At 53.7% G+C, this 15,411-nt stretch overlaps 1 protein-coding gene across 1 annotated transcript; it reads left to right on the top strand.

Moving 5' to 3' along the window:
- The first annotated feature begins 2,268 nt into the window (after positions 1 to 2,268).
- AIF1L (allograft inflammatory factor 1 like) lies at positions 2,269 to 14,588 on the top strand. Its single transcript, XM_054848846.1, has 5 exons — positions 2,269 to 2,410; positions 6,929 to 6,995; positions 10,034 to 10,075; positions 11,255 to 11,417; positions 13,094 to 14,588. Exons 1-5 carry the CDS (start codon positions 2,333 to 2,335, stop codon positions 13,179 to 13,181), a joined length of 438 nt encoding a protein of 145 aa, XP_054704821.1. The 5' UTR covers positions 2,269 to 2,332; the 3' UTR covers positions 13,182 to 14,588.
- Positions 14,589 to 15,411: the final 823 nt, after the last annotated feature.

The following is a 15,411-nucleotide window of genomic DNA, read 5'->3' as shown; positions in this document are numbered from 1 at the left end:
AGCTTATCAAGTGTGTAAAGTACCAAAGCTGTAATACACGGCAATCGCTTCTGCCCCAGGAGATGAGAGAGGCTGTTCCGTGCATGCTGGATGCTGGTCCTGCTGCACAGCACCCCGTGGTGTGATGCTCACATGCTGTGGTTGCAGAGGTACAGGGATGAATTGTGGGGAAGCCAGGCAGAGAGCTGCTCACCGGAGGGCATGCGGCTTGCCTGCTTCCCGGGGGAAGGGAGCTTGCAGCAGGAAGGGCAAATCTGGGGCCAAGCAGGAGCAAAGCTGGACCCTTAACCAGCTCCTGGCAGGCAGGTGGGGCATCCTCTGCCTGCTGCAGGGAAAGAGCAGCTCTGCTCTTGCTGTTCCCCTGCTCCAGGGTAGCACAAGGTTGCCACTGCTCACATCTCTGGCCTTTGTGTCCTGTCCCAGCTCCACTGGGCTGACTGAATGTCACCAGGTCTGGATATAAACCAGCTCAATTGCCGGCATTCCCAGGGGCTGGGTGGCACAGCAATGCACCGGGCAGGGAGGTGGGAGAGCTGACAGTTGCAGCTGCATCACCCCACAGCCCCGCATCAGCACCCGCACACCCTCCCCACTGAAAAGGCCTCGAGCTGGCTGGTGGCACCGGGCTGTGCAGCCAGCGCGGGCTGGCCGGGGAGCAGCTGGACAGGGCCAGCTCCTGCCAGTGTCGCTCCCACTGGGTGGCAGAGGTCGGTGGCTGCATCGCCTTTAAAGGAAAGGCATGTGTGTTCACGCCGTGCTCCCATGCGGGCCAGTCTGTGGGGCCACGCAGGCAGCAGAGCCAGGTCCTTGTTCAGCCCGCCCTGCGCCGGCTGTGCCGTGACTCCAGGTAGCAGCTGAAGTCACTCCCATAAGACCAGAAATGAGTCCCCAGGCTGGAGCTCAGTGCACTTTGTAACCTGTTTTACCTGTGCTCTTCCACTCACAGTGCTGGAAATCAGGTGTGTTGAAGTCTTTTGTAACGCTGTTATGTAAAACTGCTGCCATAGACATTGGATCTCCCCAGCGTTGTCTGCGGTGGGTCCAGTGGTCTGGTAGGGACCCAGGATTTTCCTGCCGTGAACAAACCCATCTCCCTCCTAATTCTGCACAAAAGGTGCCCAAGGAGCGGTGTGCCAGAGCTGTGGCGCTGCAGGAGTATAATGGCAGGCGGTCCCCTCTCGCTGCCCAAGGACAGTTCTGCAAAAGCAAAACCATGTAGCAGTGAGCACAGCGTGATTCCGTTTGGCCAAGAGGCAGGGAGCCACAGCCACTTACCATCTCCCTGGGAAGACAATTACACATCTCCAATCAACACACAAATTTGCTGCTGTTACAGAAATGTCAAGCCTTTGCCTTGTGCCTGCTGCTGAAGATGCGGTTCATCCTCCCTCCTGCTCTCCCTGGAACTCTTTTTTTAGCCTAGAGCTGTATCCAGTAAAAATCCTTAATATAATACATAGCTGCCCATCCACCTGAGTGCATGGCAGCAGGAGGGGCACACACTGTACCTGTGCTTTCTGCTTTCTCAAAGAGCAGGGGTAGCTGCACCCAGGGGTTGAAGTGTGTCTGGGGTGGTGTGGGGCAGCTGTCTGACACTTCCTACTAAACCGCATTTTAGTACAGGTCTTTAGAAAAAGGTGTCTACCTGAGATTGCGGGGGGAGTGAGGGGGCTGACTGCAACTTACCACATTAGATCCTGGCCAGGACATGCACCAGCTTGGTCCTGTCTGTCCTGCCGTAGATGCCTTGTCCTGCTGCCTATGTTCCAGGGCTTAGCCAGCAGCGACTTGCAAGCTGTCGTGCTTTATCGCACCGCGGAGTTGCTCCCAAACAGCAGCTTGCAAAGCTGCCACCGCAATCAGTGCTCCGTACCCGAGCGGGGAGCCCCGAGGCGGCGGGGCCGGGGGGTGCACCTGCCACGGGGGTGGCTCGGGAGCGGAGCCCAGGGGTGCTCCGGGGGCCCAGCCGCTGTGCCCGGCGAGCGGTGCGCGCTAGAAGGAGACTGTCCCCTCCCATCCCGCCGCGTCCCTCCCGTCGGGGGCTCGGCCGCTGGAGTCAGACCGGGAGCGCTGCCGCCCCGCCGCTTCCCCACCTCGCTCCGCACCTTGCCGTTCTCCAGCAAGAGCCTGGCGAGCGGCTGCACCCCGCGGGTACCAGACTCGCACCCCCCCCCGCAGACGCAGCCCGGAGCGGGGCAGTCGCCGTCAGCCGCCCGTTCTCAGCGGCGGGGCGGGGAAGGGGTTAACGGCGGGGGCGGAGGGCCCTCACGGCCCGGCCCGGCCCTGTCCGCCCCTACTTAAGGCGGCGGCGGGCGCGGGGCGGCTCGAGGAGATGGCGGCTCCGCGCCGGCCGAGCGGCGGGGGGTTGCGGCGGGCCCCGCAGGACGGGCGGCTGGAGGAGATCAACAAGGTGGGGCTGGGGCTACCCCTCTCCCGAGCCGACCCTTGCTGGGATTGGGGGGGGGACACAGCCCCGCGGGGACCGGGCGGAGGGTTCCGCGGGGAGGAGGTGCGGGATGGGGAAGGGGGCTGCGGCGGTGCCTGGCGGGGGAGAGGAGGGAGCAGGTTGGGGCAGGCGGAGCAGTTTCCCTCGCCTCTGCCGGTGTTCCCCTCGGAGGGAAATCCGGCTCGGGGAGGCAGGCGGTGGCTCTGCGGGGGGGGGGGGGGGTTGCTTTCCATCCCCTTTGCCCGTGCCGTTGCCCTCGCAGGCGGCTCTTCCCCGGGCACGTCCGAGAGGGCCGCCGTGTGCCGGTGGATGCTTAGCGGCCGGCTACCATGAAAATGCCTTTGGGAACGTGCTCCAGCAAGAATGGGAGCTATTGTTCTCCCAGAGGGCTTCAACTTCCCCTCTGCCATATTGAGCACTTCAGTCTCCTCTCCCAGGAGTGAGGAGCTTCTGCTGCTCCAAAGAGCTGACTGAAGCCTTTCTAGGTTTTAATTGTAGTGATTGAATGGGGGGTCCAGGATGGTTGGATGTCTCACAAGCCTTGGGCGGGGGAATGGCAGCTCCTGGGTTAGTGCAAAGTACACTGGGCTTTGTGCCCTTCATGGTGGGGTCAGGCAAGGTCTTCTCTTCGGGCTTGCCCCGTCCCTTGCTTGGCATGGCCTGCCAGGGCAGCTCCATTGGCATCCCTCCTGGCCAGCAGTGATTCTGAGGGTGAAAAGAAGGCTTTAAACTTGAAACAATCAATGGTGGGATATTGCGTGTCATTTCTAGGGGATTTTGGTGGTCACTTGCTGATATAGCCAGTGGCCCCTTGGTGTTACAGGTGAAGAAATCGTAGAGCTGCACAAGATGAGAGCTTGGAGGAGATGGTGGGCTTGCCTTGCCCTTGCATTAACCGGGCAGTGAAAAGTGCCAACATGTTCCTTCAGGCAGGGGTGAGACAGCGGAGGTGAAGTTTATGTAGGTCACTGGAGAAGGAATTACATGATTAGAAACCAGGAGGTGCCATGGAAAAAGAGGTGCTGCGACATAAGGTGTAGAATAAGAGCATTTGGCTAAAAAGGAGCCTTTGAAACCTGCTGTTGGAAGGCAGGCATGACATGTCCTGTGCCAGGGAGGTGTGTAGGTGGGTCCAACACGTCCCCCATAGCCAAGGTGGTGTTGACCCTTGGGTTGGGGAGAAATGGAGTGTGTCGTACCTATTGCTGCAGTTTCTGCTTCTTGAGAGCTGTCCTCCAGCATCACTCAAGCACAGGGTGGGTACGTGATCCTCCAGCTGGTGAGAGCTGTAGGACTGAGTCTGGGAAGCTGTGCTTCCCGGGATGCTGCTGATGGGATATGGCTGTGCCCCAGGGCTGGGGGCCGCTCTTCCTCCCACACAGGGGACAGGCTCCTAGCTCTCCCTTGAGTAGCTGTCACTTCTGGCAGGCTTTTTCTTTGGGTGAGGCTTGGATAACAGAAGTGAAACAAGCTACGTAACTTCCAGCTGATGGAGGTGGGAGCTGCTTGTTCGTGTCCTTGCTGCCCTGTGTGTTGGCTCAGTGCTAGGAGAGGGGATTTGAGCAGCTAGAAATCAAGCTGCAGATAGCACGGGTAGTGGCTGCCCACAGATGCTGAGAAGCTGTTGTGCTGTAGCAGCTCTGCTTGCTCTGCCAGCTCAGCGTGACGGTGGTGGGGGAGTTTCCTGTGAGTGGGAGCGCAGCGAAGCAGCTCACACCTCTCTGACACGGAGCTGATAGGTAAACCTGGGCTGATACTGTGGCTGGAGCCAGGGAGGGGGTTTCCCAAGCCCTGAACAGCCCCAGGGCTGCAAACCAGTAAAGTGCTCCTAATAAAACCTATCAAGCCACGTTCCTATTGGGCTTAATCTCATTGTCTCATCCTAACACTTAGCTCCCTCCCAGCCTTGTTTTCCTGGCTGGTTTCTACCCCAGAGCTCTCGCTGGGATAAGGGTCTTTGGCAGGCAACGCCCTGAGTGCGCGCACGCTGCTGAAGGATGGCTGAGTCCTAGTATTGAATTCTCTCTTCCAGCCTGAAACGCTCCTCTGGGATCCCCTCTTGGCCGTTCCCCTTTTCCTAGGGAATGGCAATCACATTGTTCAGCCTCGTGCATCAAGGTGGCAAGTCTAATCCAGCACAGATTAGTCTCAACCTAGTTTTACCCTCTAATGCGCTGGGCTGCGGGGAAAGAATTCAGCCTGCCAGAGGGCAGGTGCCTGCTTCTCCCATCCAGGGCAGGGGTGCTCATCCTTCAGCATCCTCCCAGCCCCAGCAGGCAGGGCAGCTGGCGTTGAGACTTAAACAGCCCAGTGAGAGCTTGGCCTGCTGGTTGGAGACGCCTTTTTGGGGAGCAAGGAAGGATCTGGCTTTGCTCAGGTTGTCTTGCAGGTAGCTGGGACTTGGGTTGCTGAATTTATTGGCTTAGAAAAGTCTCTCTGCCCAAGAAAGGCTGTTCAGGGCGGGAGCGGGGGAGAAGCTGCAGCTTATTAAGCAGTTCTTATTAATAGAACATGTACCTTAAAATGGGAACTTAGCAAAGGGCTCTAGGAGGAACTTCAGCCACTCTGGCTGAGTCTGAGTCACAGGCCCTGGGGACTGAATTCCTGTGTGCTATTGTGAGTGTTTGCCTTATCGCAGTCACAGCCCAGCTCACGTACAATGCGGAGGGTGGAATGCCTTTGGAATATGCTCCCCTGTTGCTTCCTTGGGTCTGGAGCAGAGCTGTGACACCCGTGGGCTGCCCAGTTCCCCTCCAGCTGAAATGCAAAGGGGCGGTGTCCTAGCTGTGTACCCGGTGTCACGCATCCTGCTCTCGTACCATGCTGTCGGGGGCTGTTAGTCCCCTGGGCACGTGTCCCTCAGCCATCCTATGTGGATGTAGCAGTCCCTTCACTCTTCACCATTTCTGTACTGCTTCTTGCTCCTGGAGAAATACCACACTCTGCTCTCACATCCCCTGTCCTGCTGGTAGGTGGAAGCTGTCTGCTGCTCCTGCAGGGCAGGAATGAAGCTGTGACCCGGAGGTGCTCTGGCCCTGTTTTAGTTCTTAGCGGTGTTTGGCAGGCTCCTTCTACAGAGGCTGTTGAGTGGCAATGGCAGTAGGTAACACTGCTCTCTGGTGACTTCTGCTGCTGGCTGAGCCCACGTCTCAAAGCTGAATTGGGCCCTTTGTGTTGGGCTGCCAAACAATACCCCTGGGTAGAAATAACTGAGATGAACGAAATTGAGTTGGCAAAGGAGAGCGAAAGAAGGAACTGGGAACATTGCTTTTCACCACAGCTCTCAATTTGAGTTGGTGTCCATGGTGATAAGGGAAGTGTGTGTCACGCCAGTTTAGTGGGCACGGTTTCTGGTGTCTCATCTGGAGTTTGTGAGATGGGAGGAGGGGATGACAGTCACTTCTGTCCTAGTGGGCTTCCTACAAAACCTTAGTTTAGCTGCATGTAAAGGACTCGCCAAAGTGGTGGCTAACTGGAAGTGAAGGTTTGAGGCCGGGGATCCTAGTCTCTTGGGGACCCACTCCTGCCTTCCTTGTAAGCATGGAGAGGAACGCATGCCAAGAGCAGGGAACAGCCTCAGCCCTCTGTCCATGCTAACCCCTGGAGGGGTTTTATCCTGGACAGGCAGTGCATGAGCCATGCAGATGTTAATGATTTCTGCACTGAAGAATGTGGTGGTGTTGCTGAACACAGAGTCATTAAGCTGTGCTGGGCTTGCTGGAGCTGCGGGTGTGTGGGAGGGTAGAGACAGGAGCAAGACCCTGCTGCTCACAGCTGCGGGGGGGTGTTGCTGGCAGGGCATAGCGGTGGAGCTGGCTCTGCAGGTTGTGGTCTGTTCCTTCAGGTACCTGAAGGTTTTTGAGGTGGGGCTAGGGATAAGTGACCAGCAGTGACACAGGATTTTTCCTCTCCAGCCTGAGCAGGTTAAGGGGAAAAATGGATACACGGTCAGAGAGAGTGAGATCCTGTTCCTTACCCCAAAATACCTGTCCTCTCCTGGGTAAATAATGTTCTGCAAACTTTGCCTGTTCTATTTGCTAGCCCTCAGAGTTTTTCAAGAGTTTGAAATCTGAGATCAGAGTGCTTTTTGCAAGGACTAGGAGCCCTTGCTGGGAATGGGAATGGGTGCCCAATCCATGTGCTGTGCATGCTTAAGCAGAGATGAGGGGAGCTGAAACCTTGGGTGAGCAAGAAGAGGGGGGTTTCATGCAGTTATCCAAAAGGCACGTGGGGTCCAGTCCTCCCTCAGGCTGTTTGTGGGCAATCTGAGACACCAGAGGCATTCCCTTGCACTGGAATGTTAATGACAAGGTGCGAGGGATTCAACCCATTTTCAAGCCTCCTGGCACTGTTGCTCAGATGTGGCTCTCTGGGAATTGCATAGGTCTTCTGGGTAATGCTGCATTTGTTCATGCCCTCTAGGGTGTTTTCCTTTATATCTTTAACCTTGGGGATACTCCTTTTTTTTTCTTCCTGTTTTAGGAATTTCTCTGTGACCCAAAATTCAGTGATGAAGAAGATCTGGAGGAGAAGTTGGCAGTGTTCAAAGGTGAGAACTGGAGGGTTTCCCTGTCCTTTCAGCCTGACTATTTGCTTTGAACAGATTATTTTCCTCAGCACTTCGATCTTACCAGCCTGAGATTCTCTGCCAAATACAAGTGACTGAGTTGGGATGGATGCCTCCCCTGTGCTTGTGGGGCTCAGTGAAACTCCCCAGAGAGGTGGTTTTCCCCACACGAGCCTTTGTGCTTCCCCCACTTGCAGGGCAGGGACATGTCACCCTGTAGACATCCTGCCTGGCGGCTGCTATTACTGCAAAACCTGCTGCGTGGGCAAAACTCTGGGGAGCAGCAAAGGAGAACAGTTTCTGTCCAGATATCTAGACAAGCTGGCTGGTATAATGGACGACGCAGTAGCTGGACTGTTTTTTTATTATTTTTTTAGTGAGTAGGAGGACCTCTTCCCACAGAGCTGAGGTTTCAGCTGCTTCCTGAAGGAGTTGGGGCCTTTCTCTCCCCAAAAGTTTCTTCAGTCTGATTTGGTCCTTCCTGAGCCCCCTGGTACTGGAGGCAACAGCAGTTAATGTGTCTCTAGTCCTATCCAATGCCTGTCTAACTCCAGGTGGTCAGCAGATTTTGGGATTGGGTTTGGGCTATTTGCTGGGATGGGGGATAGAGAAATTGCTCAAAAGCCTGGTTTTGCAGGGGGTCCTCTGGAGCTTGTCCCCAAAGTGGTTGCAGGACAAGATTTGGCAGGGCTGTGCATCCACTTTCTTTCCAAGCAGTGGCTGAAGGCAGTTGAGAAAACATGCCTTCTGCGTCACAGTGCCCTCAAGATTTATCCTCAGCTTGGCTCTAACCAAATAAAGCCTGACCTTGCTTCCATTTCAGGCATTGTCTGCTATTTCCCTTTGAATTCTGGCTTTGCAATCCAGAATGGAAGAAGCTGGCTGGGGTTTTGTGATCCCTTACCCTGCTGGGCACAGAGGAGCCTCCTGTGCCCCCTGTTCTTTTTCTGTTGCCTTTTGTATGGCTTTGGCTTTTGGCTGCAGCCCCGCATTATTTTTCCCATCACAATTGGGGCTCTTCAAACATTGCAACTGTTGGTCACAGGCGCAGAATTCCCTGTAACGAGAGCCTTTGGCATCTCTTCCTGCTGCCTCGTGAGTTTGCCTCCGTGGCCTGGCCTGTCCCGCTCTCCAATGCCTCCTCCAGCTCCTCCAACAATCGACTCATTGTGTGATGATGGGGGAAGCGTTTCTTCTCTGCTGTCCTTCCCCAGCTGGGCCCCGGGGAGCTCCCGTGCAGTGTGTGTGTAAACGCATTTGTGAGGGGAGAGACCACGCATGGTTTTGCCTCACCAAATCCCTGCAGCTGGGATGGGAGGGAAAGATGAATGTGCGAGCTGAGGCTAGAGCATGATGATGTAAAGCTGCCTCTGTTCTCTGCGCTTTTGGCTAAGTGTCAGCTGAGAAGAAAAGAAAACATGTGCTGGGCACAGACACGGCAGAGCAGGGTTTGTGTCCCCAAACACATGCTGGGGTGCATGACCCGCGCCCAGGGAGGCAGCATTTCATTTGTACAGGGTCATTATGGTGGGGCAGTGTGGGGAGAGCCAGTTCCACATCAAGCATTGCTTTGGCCCCTAAGCACATGTGTGACAGCTCCAATGTCATCTAGGATTGGTTGCTTAATGCTTGAAGGGAGACATTTATTCCTGCCTGAAGCATGAACAGCTTTGGTTTGTCTGTGGCACTCCTGTAGGTCTGTCCTGGTCAGCTCATGACAGTAATCCACAAGCTGAGACCCAGGTGAAGACATGCCAGGCCATTCCTCTGCCTCCTGCCTGTGGCTGCCCATCAGTCCAGTTAACCCAGTGCTTTTCTTCAGAAGCACAGGTCCTGGGAGGGCTTTGATGTGTCAAATATCTCCTCTTCCCTTTGGCTGCTTAAATTAGCCTGCCACTTCTCTGTTCACGCTCTTCTGCTTGCTGGTGTCCCTAGAGCAGAGAGAAAAGGTCTTTTCCCTTGGGTAAAAGGAGCAGCCCAGGAGCTCTCACTTTAAAATTTGAGTCCTCCGAGGCTGTTCTGGGGAGTGAGTGCTAACTGCAGGGCTGGTGGAGATTTATCCAGCTCAGTGTGGATGGATGGTGGCAGCAGGCATCTTGCTCTTCTCATTTAGCAGAACTTGAGATGGTGGGGGGGGGCTCCTGTGGTGCTAGGAGCTGTGTGGTCTGCAAGACAGACAAATCCTTGCCTGAAGAGCTTAAAGTCTAAATGGGGAACAGATAGCAAGGGGTGGGGTGGGGAGAGCGGGTTAGGAAGCACATAGGTGTGCCGCTCCAAAGGTCAGAAGTAGCACAGGACTGAAATCCTGATTTTCTTCTAACTCAAATCAGTGATGTGTCCGTTACGGCATGCCAGTTTTTGTCCTGCAAAGCTAACCAGACCTTCTTGAGCATTGTCTGCCTTTCTCTGAGGATGCTGGAGTTGCCCAGTTTGACAGCAGGCTGGAAGGGCAAACAGCCTGCTCTGGTGTAACTGCTCCTGGACATGTTCTTGTCTTAGCCCTCTTGATGTGGTCCTTGAGCATCTCTGCTGGCAGGTGCTGCTCTGGGAGTGCAGCACAGCATTGGGAGGACTGTAGAGTCTGTCCCTTGCTATTGCAGGCAACTACGTCATTTAATCCCCCTCCTAATCCGATCAAGCTTCGTTTTGGGAGTGCTCAGTGTTTTGTTTTCCTTGCTACTCCTTCTGGGAGGCTGTTCCAGAGCTTTGTTTTTCTGGCTGGAAACCTTTTAACGCTATTTATGGCTAGCTGATACCTTGTTCTCATGCCAGTGTTTTCCTTCAGCTTAAATGAAGAGCAGCCACAATTAAAGAGCACTTAACTCTAGAGCCCTGGAATTGAGATAAGGGTGCTAAAAACAGGTCTTGAGATGGTCTCCCTCTCTGAACTGTTTGCATTCAGCAGTATATCAATCTTATCCCCTAATCTTTTATTTCATTGCTCTAAGCAGGCAGCACTCCAAAGCCCTGCATACCCCCTGCTCTAGCATCCTGTTAACTTGCTTCTGTGTCTCTTCCAGAGAAGTACATGGAGTTTGACCTGAACAACCAAGGCGAGATTGGTGAGTGCCTAAGGGATGCCAGTGCTGGGCTGGAAGAGCAACAGCCAGCTGAGGCGGCGTCTGCTGCTGTATCTGCTGCTTCCCTCTGTGCTCATGTTGCTGAGGAGGAAAGCCTGTGGGCTTTTCCCGTGTCCAGCCTTGCTTGGATCTTGATTGTGAGCCTGGAGCTTCCTTGGGTCTCCAGCCCCTGCCTCTCAGCTTTCTCAGTCTTTCCTCACCTGCTTCAAGATCTAAGTTCTTCTCAGTCCTGTTCTCCTCCTGAGTCTCTGCTTAGCTCCTCCACTTCTTTCTGCTCTAAATGGTTTTTTTTTCTTGGTCTCCTCCCTGTTTTTCCGCTAAGGCCTTCTCAATTGTCAGCATTTCCAGAGCTGGAAAGCTGCAGGGTTGGACAATCCTGGGTTTTGCCTGGCCTGAGGAGAAGCAGTATAAAACCATAAGCACTTCTAGTGCAAAGAAGCTGTTTGCTTTGCTGGGAGGGGAGGGAAGCAGGGGACTTGGGTTTGAGTGTGGCTCAGCTGAGCAGCCCTGGTTTGGTCCCAGAAAGGACCAGTTTCATAAAGATCCAGCCTTCTGCAGGCCTGGAGCTGACACTGAAGTGCAATCACTCATATGCTGTGTCCTTCCAGGAGGCTGCTGCCTCGTTCCCCTCCTCCACCAGTCCTGGAGCTGAAGTAAAGCCTGTGGGGAGCTGGAGGAGGCCTGACTCAGGGCTGTGCTGCCATTTCCGGGAGGGAAGGGGCCGCAGGTCTCTGCAGCAATGGAAGGAAATGGCCTGTGGCGATGGGCAGGGGCACTTGCTCCCCACAGCCTGTGTGTCTCCGGCTTTAATCCCAGTGTTGCTTCCCTCCTCCCCATCCTTGTGATTCTTGGCACCACGCTCTGACCTAGAGAGCAGTGTCCCCGTATGCCTCTGGAGCACTTGGAGAGTCATTCCTCTTCTGCATGTGCAGTGCTTCTATCTCGAGCTGCACAAATGGGAAGTGATGCTCTGTACGGGGTGGTACAGCAGTGGGCTGTGCTGGAAGGCTTCTCTTGGCTGACAGCAACAGCTTAGGGCTGTCAGCCCCAGAGCCCGCAGGTGAGGTGGTCTGAGGTGGGAACTCCATGCCTGCATCCCTGGGGCTGGTCTGTGCTCAGTGTGGTCACCTCTCAACAGCACTGATTGCCTTGCTCTTGCAGATTTGATGTCTGTCAAAAGGATGATGGAGAAAATGGGGGCCCCGAAGACCCACCTAGAATTGAAGAAGATGATCTCTGAGGTGACTGGAGGGGTTAGCGAGACCATCTCGTACCAGGACTTCGTCAACATGATGCTTGGCAAACGCTCTGCTGTGCTTAAACTGTGAGTGTCCCTGGGAGGGAGTGGGGGAGACGCAGGACCTGAACTGGTGTGTTGGGGGAGCTGGGAAGCAGAAGTTGTTCTGCCTGGTGGAGGTGGAGCTCTGCTAGCTTGGTGTTTGTGGAGGGGAGATGAGGACCTTTGTGAAGGGGGAGTTTGCAGAGAGACATCAGAGGGTGTATAAGTCTGTGTCTAAGCTGAGCAGTGGTGAGCGCTCACAGCGGAGCTGCCTGCTGTGTGTTAGCACAGGCTTCCTCCCACGAGCTCCATGCAGAGCAATTCCCCTCCTTTCCCGAGGGCGTGCAGGCACTCAGCACTGCAAGACTTCTTCCCGTCTCTTTCCTCTGGCTCCTGCTGGCTATGGGGACACAGGCTTCATCTGTGAACGGTGGCAGGACTCGAGTGGTGAATGATGGCCCTGCCAGCACCAGCAGTGCTGGCTCCTATTCCCCACAGGATGTTCCCTCCCTGCCTGATTTTGGAGAGAGGGGCAGTAGATGGAGATGGGACACATGCTTGAAACAGCTGGCTTGTGCTGGGAGAGGTTTTCTGCAGTACAGGCTGCCAGCACTAGCCTCCCACGGCCCCCTCTGCCCTCTCGACAAGGCTCTGAAAGTCCTGCTGTAACAAATGGCATCCAAACACTTGCTTGGCTGCGTGTCCGCTCCATTGAAGCCTGGCTTTTCCTTTCACAGCCACAGAGGCTGGCCCTGCTTTTGTGTCTGTAACCACCGTGAATAGGAGATGCTCCTCTCCATCCCCCTTACCCCTTTTCAAAGGCAGCTTTAGAAACACAGCCAGCTTTCAGGGCAGGTTGGGAGGCAGGATCTTGTGCCCACCTCTCGCGTGGTCCCTCTAAGCTGGTGCATGCTTGCTGGCGATGAGTCTCACCTCTCCTTTCTGAGTGCCCTGTGTCTGCACGTTGGATGCTCCTCTTCCATGTACACACAGACTTCTGACACCCCTGCTCCTCCTTTCTTTCTCCACAGAAGCAGCCTGTCCCATATCTTCCATCCTTCCTCCCAACTGCAGCAGCTTTCACAGATGGGTCCCTTCTCTTGTTAACAGACACCCCATTGTCTGTTGGACTCTTTAGAACAGGAGCAGAAACGTGAAACTTGTCCCAAGAGCAGTGCAGTCCTTTGATCCAGCGTGGCAGCTGGCATTCCCAGTGTAGCTGCAGTCCTCAGGGAGGAAGACAGTGCTGGTGGTTGCAAAATGCTTGGGATTCTTCTAACCAGTGCCTTGCTCCTCGTCTCTGCCCTCTTTCCTGGCTGTAATTGCTGTTGCTTGCTTGGGGCTGGCTTTTGAATGTTCTGCTCTTTGGTCATGTACAAGGTGGGCCACGGACAGTATTTGCTTTTACGCATCAGGAGCACTTGGCGTGTGCCCAGGGGATTTTGGAAGCAGCTGTCTAAATAAAACATGTTAATCCTCTGGGCTCTGAGAGGAAAACCAGCAGAGGCGTTGGGAAACCATTTCTGGAAGCTGCTAGAAAAGCAAAGCTGCCTGCCAGGCTGCCAGCACTGCCCTCTGTTGGCTTTCTCCCCTCTGTTAATTAACGAATGCCCTTGCATAGAAGGCAGGTGCTATTTTCAGCAGAGAAGATAATCCCACCCCCACTGATGGGTAAAGATGCACCTGCTTTTTTCAGTGGTGTTATCTGTTGTGTTTTGCAGGGTCATGATGTTTGAAGGAAAAGCCAATGAAAGCAACCCAAAGCCTTCTGGTCCACCTCCAGAGAGAGACATAGCCAGCCTCCCTTGAAGAAGACAGGCTGAAAAATTGGCACTGTTTGCTTTGTTGGTCTGTAACAGAGGTTACCTATGCTTTGTTACTCTTCACTGTGGACAGTCCTAGTTTTCAACTAACCTGCCTTAGAGGAACAGCAAGGGAAGCTGGAGCTGCCCAGCTTGTGTCTTTCTGCTGCATCCCTTAGCCAACTTGATTTGTTAGACAGAAGCTGTAGCACCAGGTGTAATGTGAGACCAAAAAAAACCCAAAACACCTGTGATCTTACTCTTTCCTCTGCCCTTCCTGCATTTCTCAGATGAGAAGCTATTTTCCTCCCAATGTATGGATTCAGAGCTGTGCTTGTGACAACAGGTTCCTAAAGGGCCTTGCTGCTAGACATTGGCGCTTCTCTGGCAAAACCCCCCAACAGCAGCTTCATGGGTGCAAAGAAATAAGTGCCTTCTCTGCTCCGTCCTACGCTTCCTGACTCTGGACTAGTTCTTCCCCTCCTGACCTCACCAAAATACACGTCAGGCTCCCACCTCTGTGGCAGAGTTGTGTGCTGGGTGTACGTGGGAAGGTGTGTGGACGCAGAGGTCTGCCTGCAGGGCCCTTACGCCTGGAGGTGGGCACGGCTGACTGCAGGGACAGCTTCTGTCTGCTCCCTGGGTTCATCCCACAGTCAGATCTTGGTGCAACACCAGCCACTGCAAGTGAGGATGATTAAAGCTACCTTAGGGACCCCCTTCCTGGTAAATCTCTACTTGGATCTGATAAGGAGCAGAACCTTGAATGGGTGGTTGTCTGTCGTGCCCATCGAGTGTGGAAACAAGCCTGCTGTTATGCTGCGCAGCCCCTTGGGAAGGCCTAGGGGAAACGGAACCTTCAGGTGAAAGGAAGCCGAGTGACCAAACTGTGAGCCCTGCCAGGCCAGTGGTGGGTGAGGATCTGTCCTCACGCAGCTGCTTAATCCCTCAGATTTTGCAGCCCTCCCTGCACGTGTTTCAACTTGGTCCCGTGGGCTCTCAGGAACGTTTCCCTAGTGGATAAGCCCTCAAGTCTGCAAAATAAGAATGGCTGTGAGTTTGGAGTATGAGCTGGGACCCAGATGTAGCTGGGACTGTGCTATCCACACTCTGGTTACTATGGTGATTCCTGCTCCATACACAACTTCTGGAATCCAGATGTTTGCTCTTTGCCCTTTCCCTACTCTTTTCTTGGCAGCTTTTAACTTTTTTTAAAATCATGGTTTAATAAATTTTTAACGGAAGTACAGGTGATTAACTCTACTAGGCTGATTGTTCCTGCCAAAGGCTGCACTTTTAAATAATAAAAACAACATTCTCACTACTGTTTGCATGAAAACCAAAACTGTAATGGAGAGAAAAAATTATGAGTGAAAGCAGCACCAGTCTACTGAAAATAAATCTTTGGAAGCTATGCTGTGTGTCAGTGTATTTAGTTTAGCTCCTGTGAAGCTTGGTCCGTATGATTGGTTGCAGATTAAGTGAGCTGGTTTCCAAGTCTGTTAATATAAACCCTTAAATAGATCCTAGAGATAGGTTTGGACTGTCTTGATCTGATCTTTATCTGTAATAACTGACCAAGTACAATGGAGTTTGTGTTACAAAATGCAGAGGCCACCTCCTGAAAGCTGTCTTTTTTTTTTTTTTCTTTTTCTGACTTACGGAAAGAAAGCAGGTGCCAGTGCATGTTTTAAGGAATAACTTGTTTATCAAGAGCAGACATTTGTAATGCCTCTCTTTCAAGAGGTTTGGTGGGGTTTTTTTCATCCTCTCTGCTCTTGAAGCAATTGACTGAGGTTCTTGTCTGATGCGAGTTATCAAAATGGAGACCAGGCTTCCTGGGGGAATGACTGCATACGTTTTTTCCATGCGTTCCTCAAAAGGACAGACTTGCCCTTAGATCAGAGCCCTGCATCTGCTTTCTGCTGCCCGTTAGCCTCTGAGAATGCACCTGGGCTATGCATGTTAAAGCTGTTGTTCAGTTAAAAAATAAAGGGAGCGTATTACAGGAGGGAAATATGGATGTGGTTTGCCACAGTTCAGGTCACTGCCCAAAGCTGTCACTGCTTTTGTCTCTGTGAAAGTTCTTGTCCTCCTGGTCCTGGAAAAAGAGAAGCACAACCTGCTAGAGCTGGAAACAGCCTTTCTCAACATGTCCTCATCACCTTAGGGCTAAGCTAAGGCGATGCACCCCCTGTGCTGGCACTCTGAGGGAGAGTTGAACCCCCTGAACTTGA

The sequence above is a fragment of the Grus americana genome, chromosome 20 (assembly GCF_028858705.1).
Source record: "Grus americana isolate bGruAme1 chromosome 20, bGruAme1.mat, whole genome shotgun sequence".
Classification (NCBI taxonomy): Eukaryota; Metazoa; Chordata; class Aves; order Gruiformes; family Gruidae; genus Grus; species Grus americana.
This window is presented reverse-complemented; position numbering and strand designations above follow the sequence as displayed.

What these genes read in the sequence shown, in the direction of transcription:
- AIF1L (XM_054848846.1), top strand. Translation starts at nt 2,333, where the DNA reads ATGGCGGCTCCGCGCCGGCCGAGCGGCGGGGGGTTGCGGCGGGCCCCG. An exon ending in GAAGTTGGCAGTGTTCAAAG is followed by an intron (nt 6,996 to 10,033) that starts GTGAGAACTGGA and finishes TGTCTCTTCCAG; the next exon opens with AGAAGTACATGGAGTTTGAC. An exon ending in CGCTCTGCTGTGCTTAAACT is followed by an intron (nt 11,418 to 13,093) that starts GTGAGTGTCCCT and finishes TGTGTTTTGCAG; the next exon opens with GGTCATGATGTTTGAAGGAA.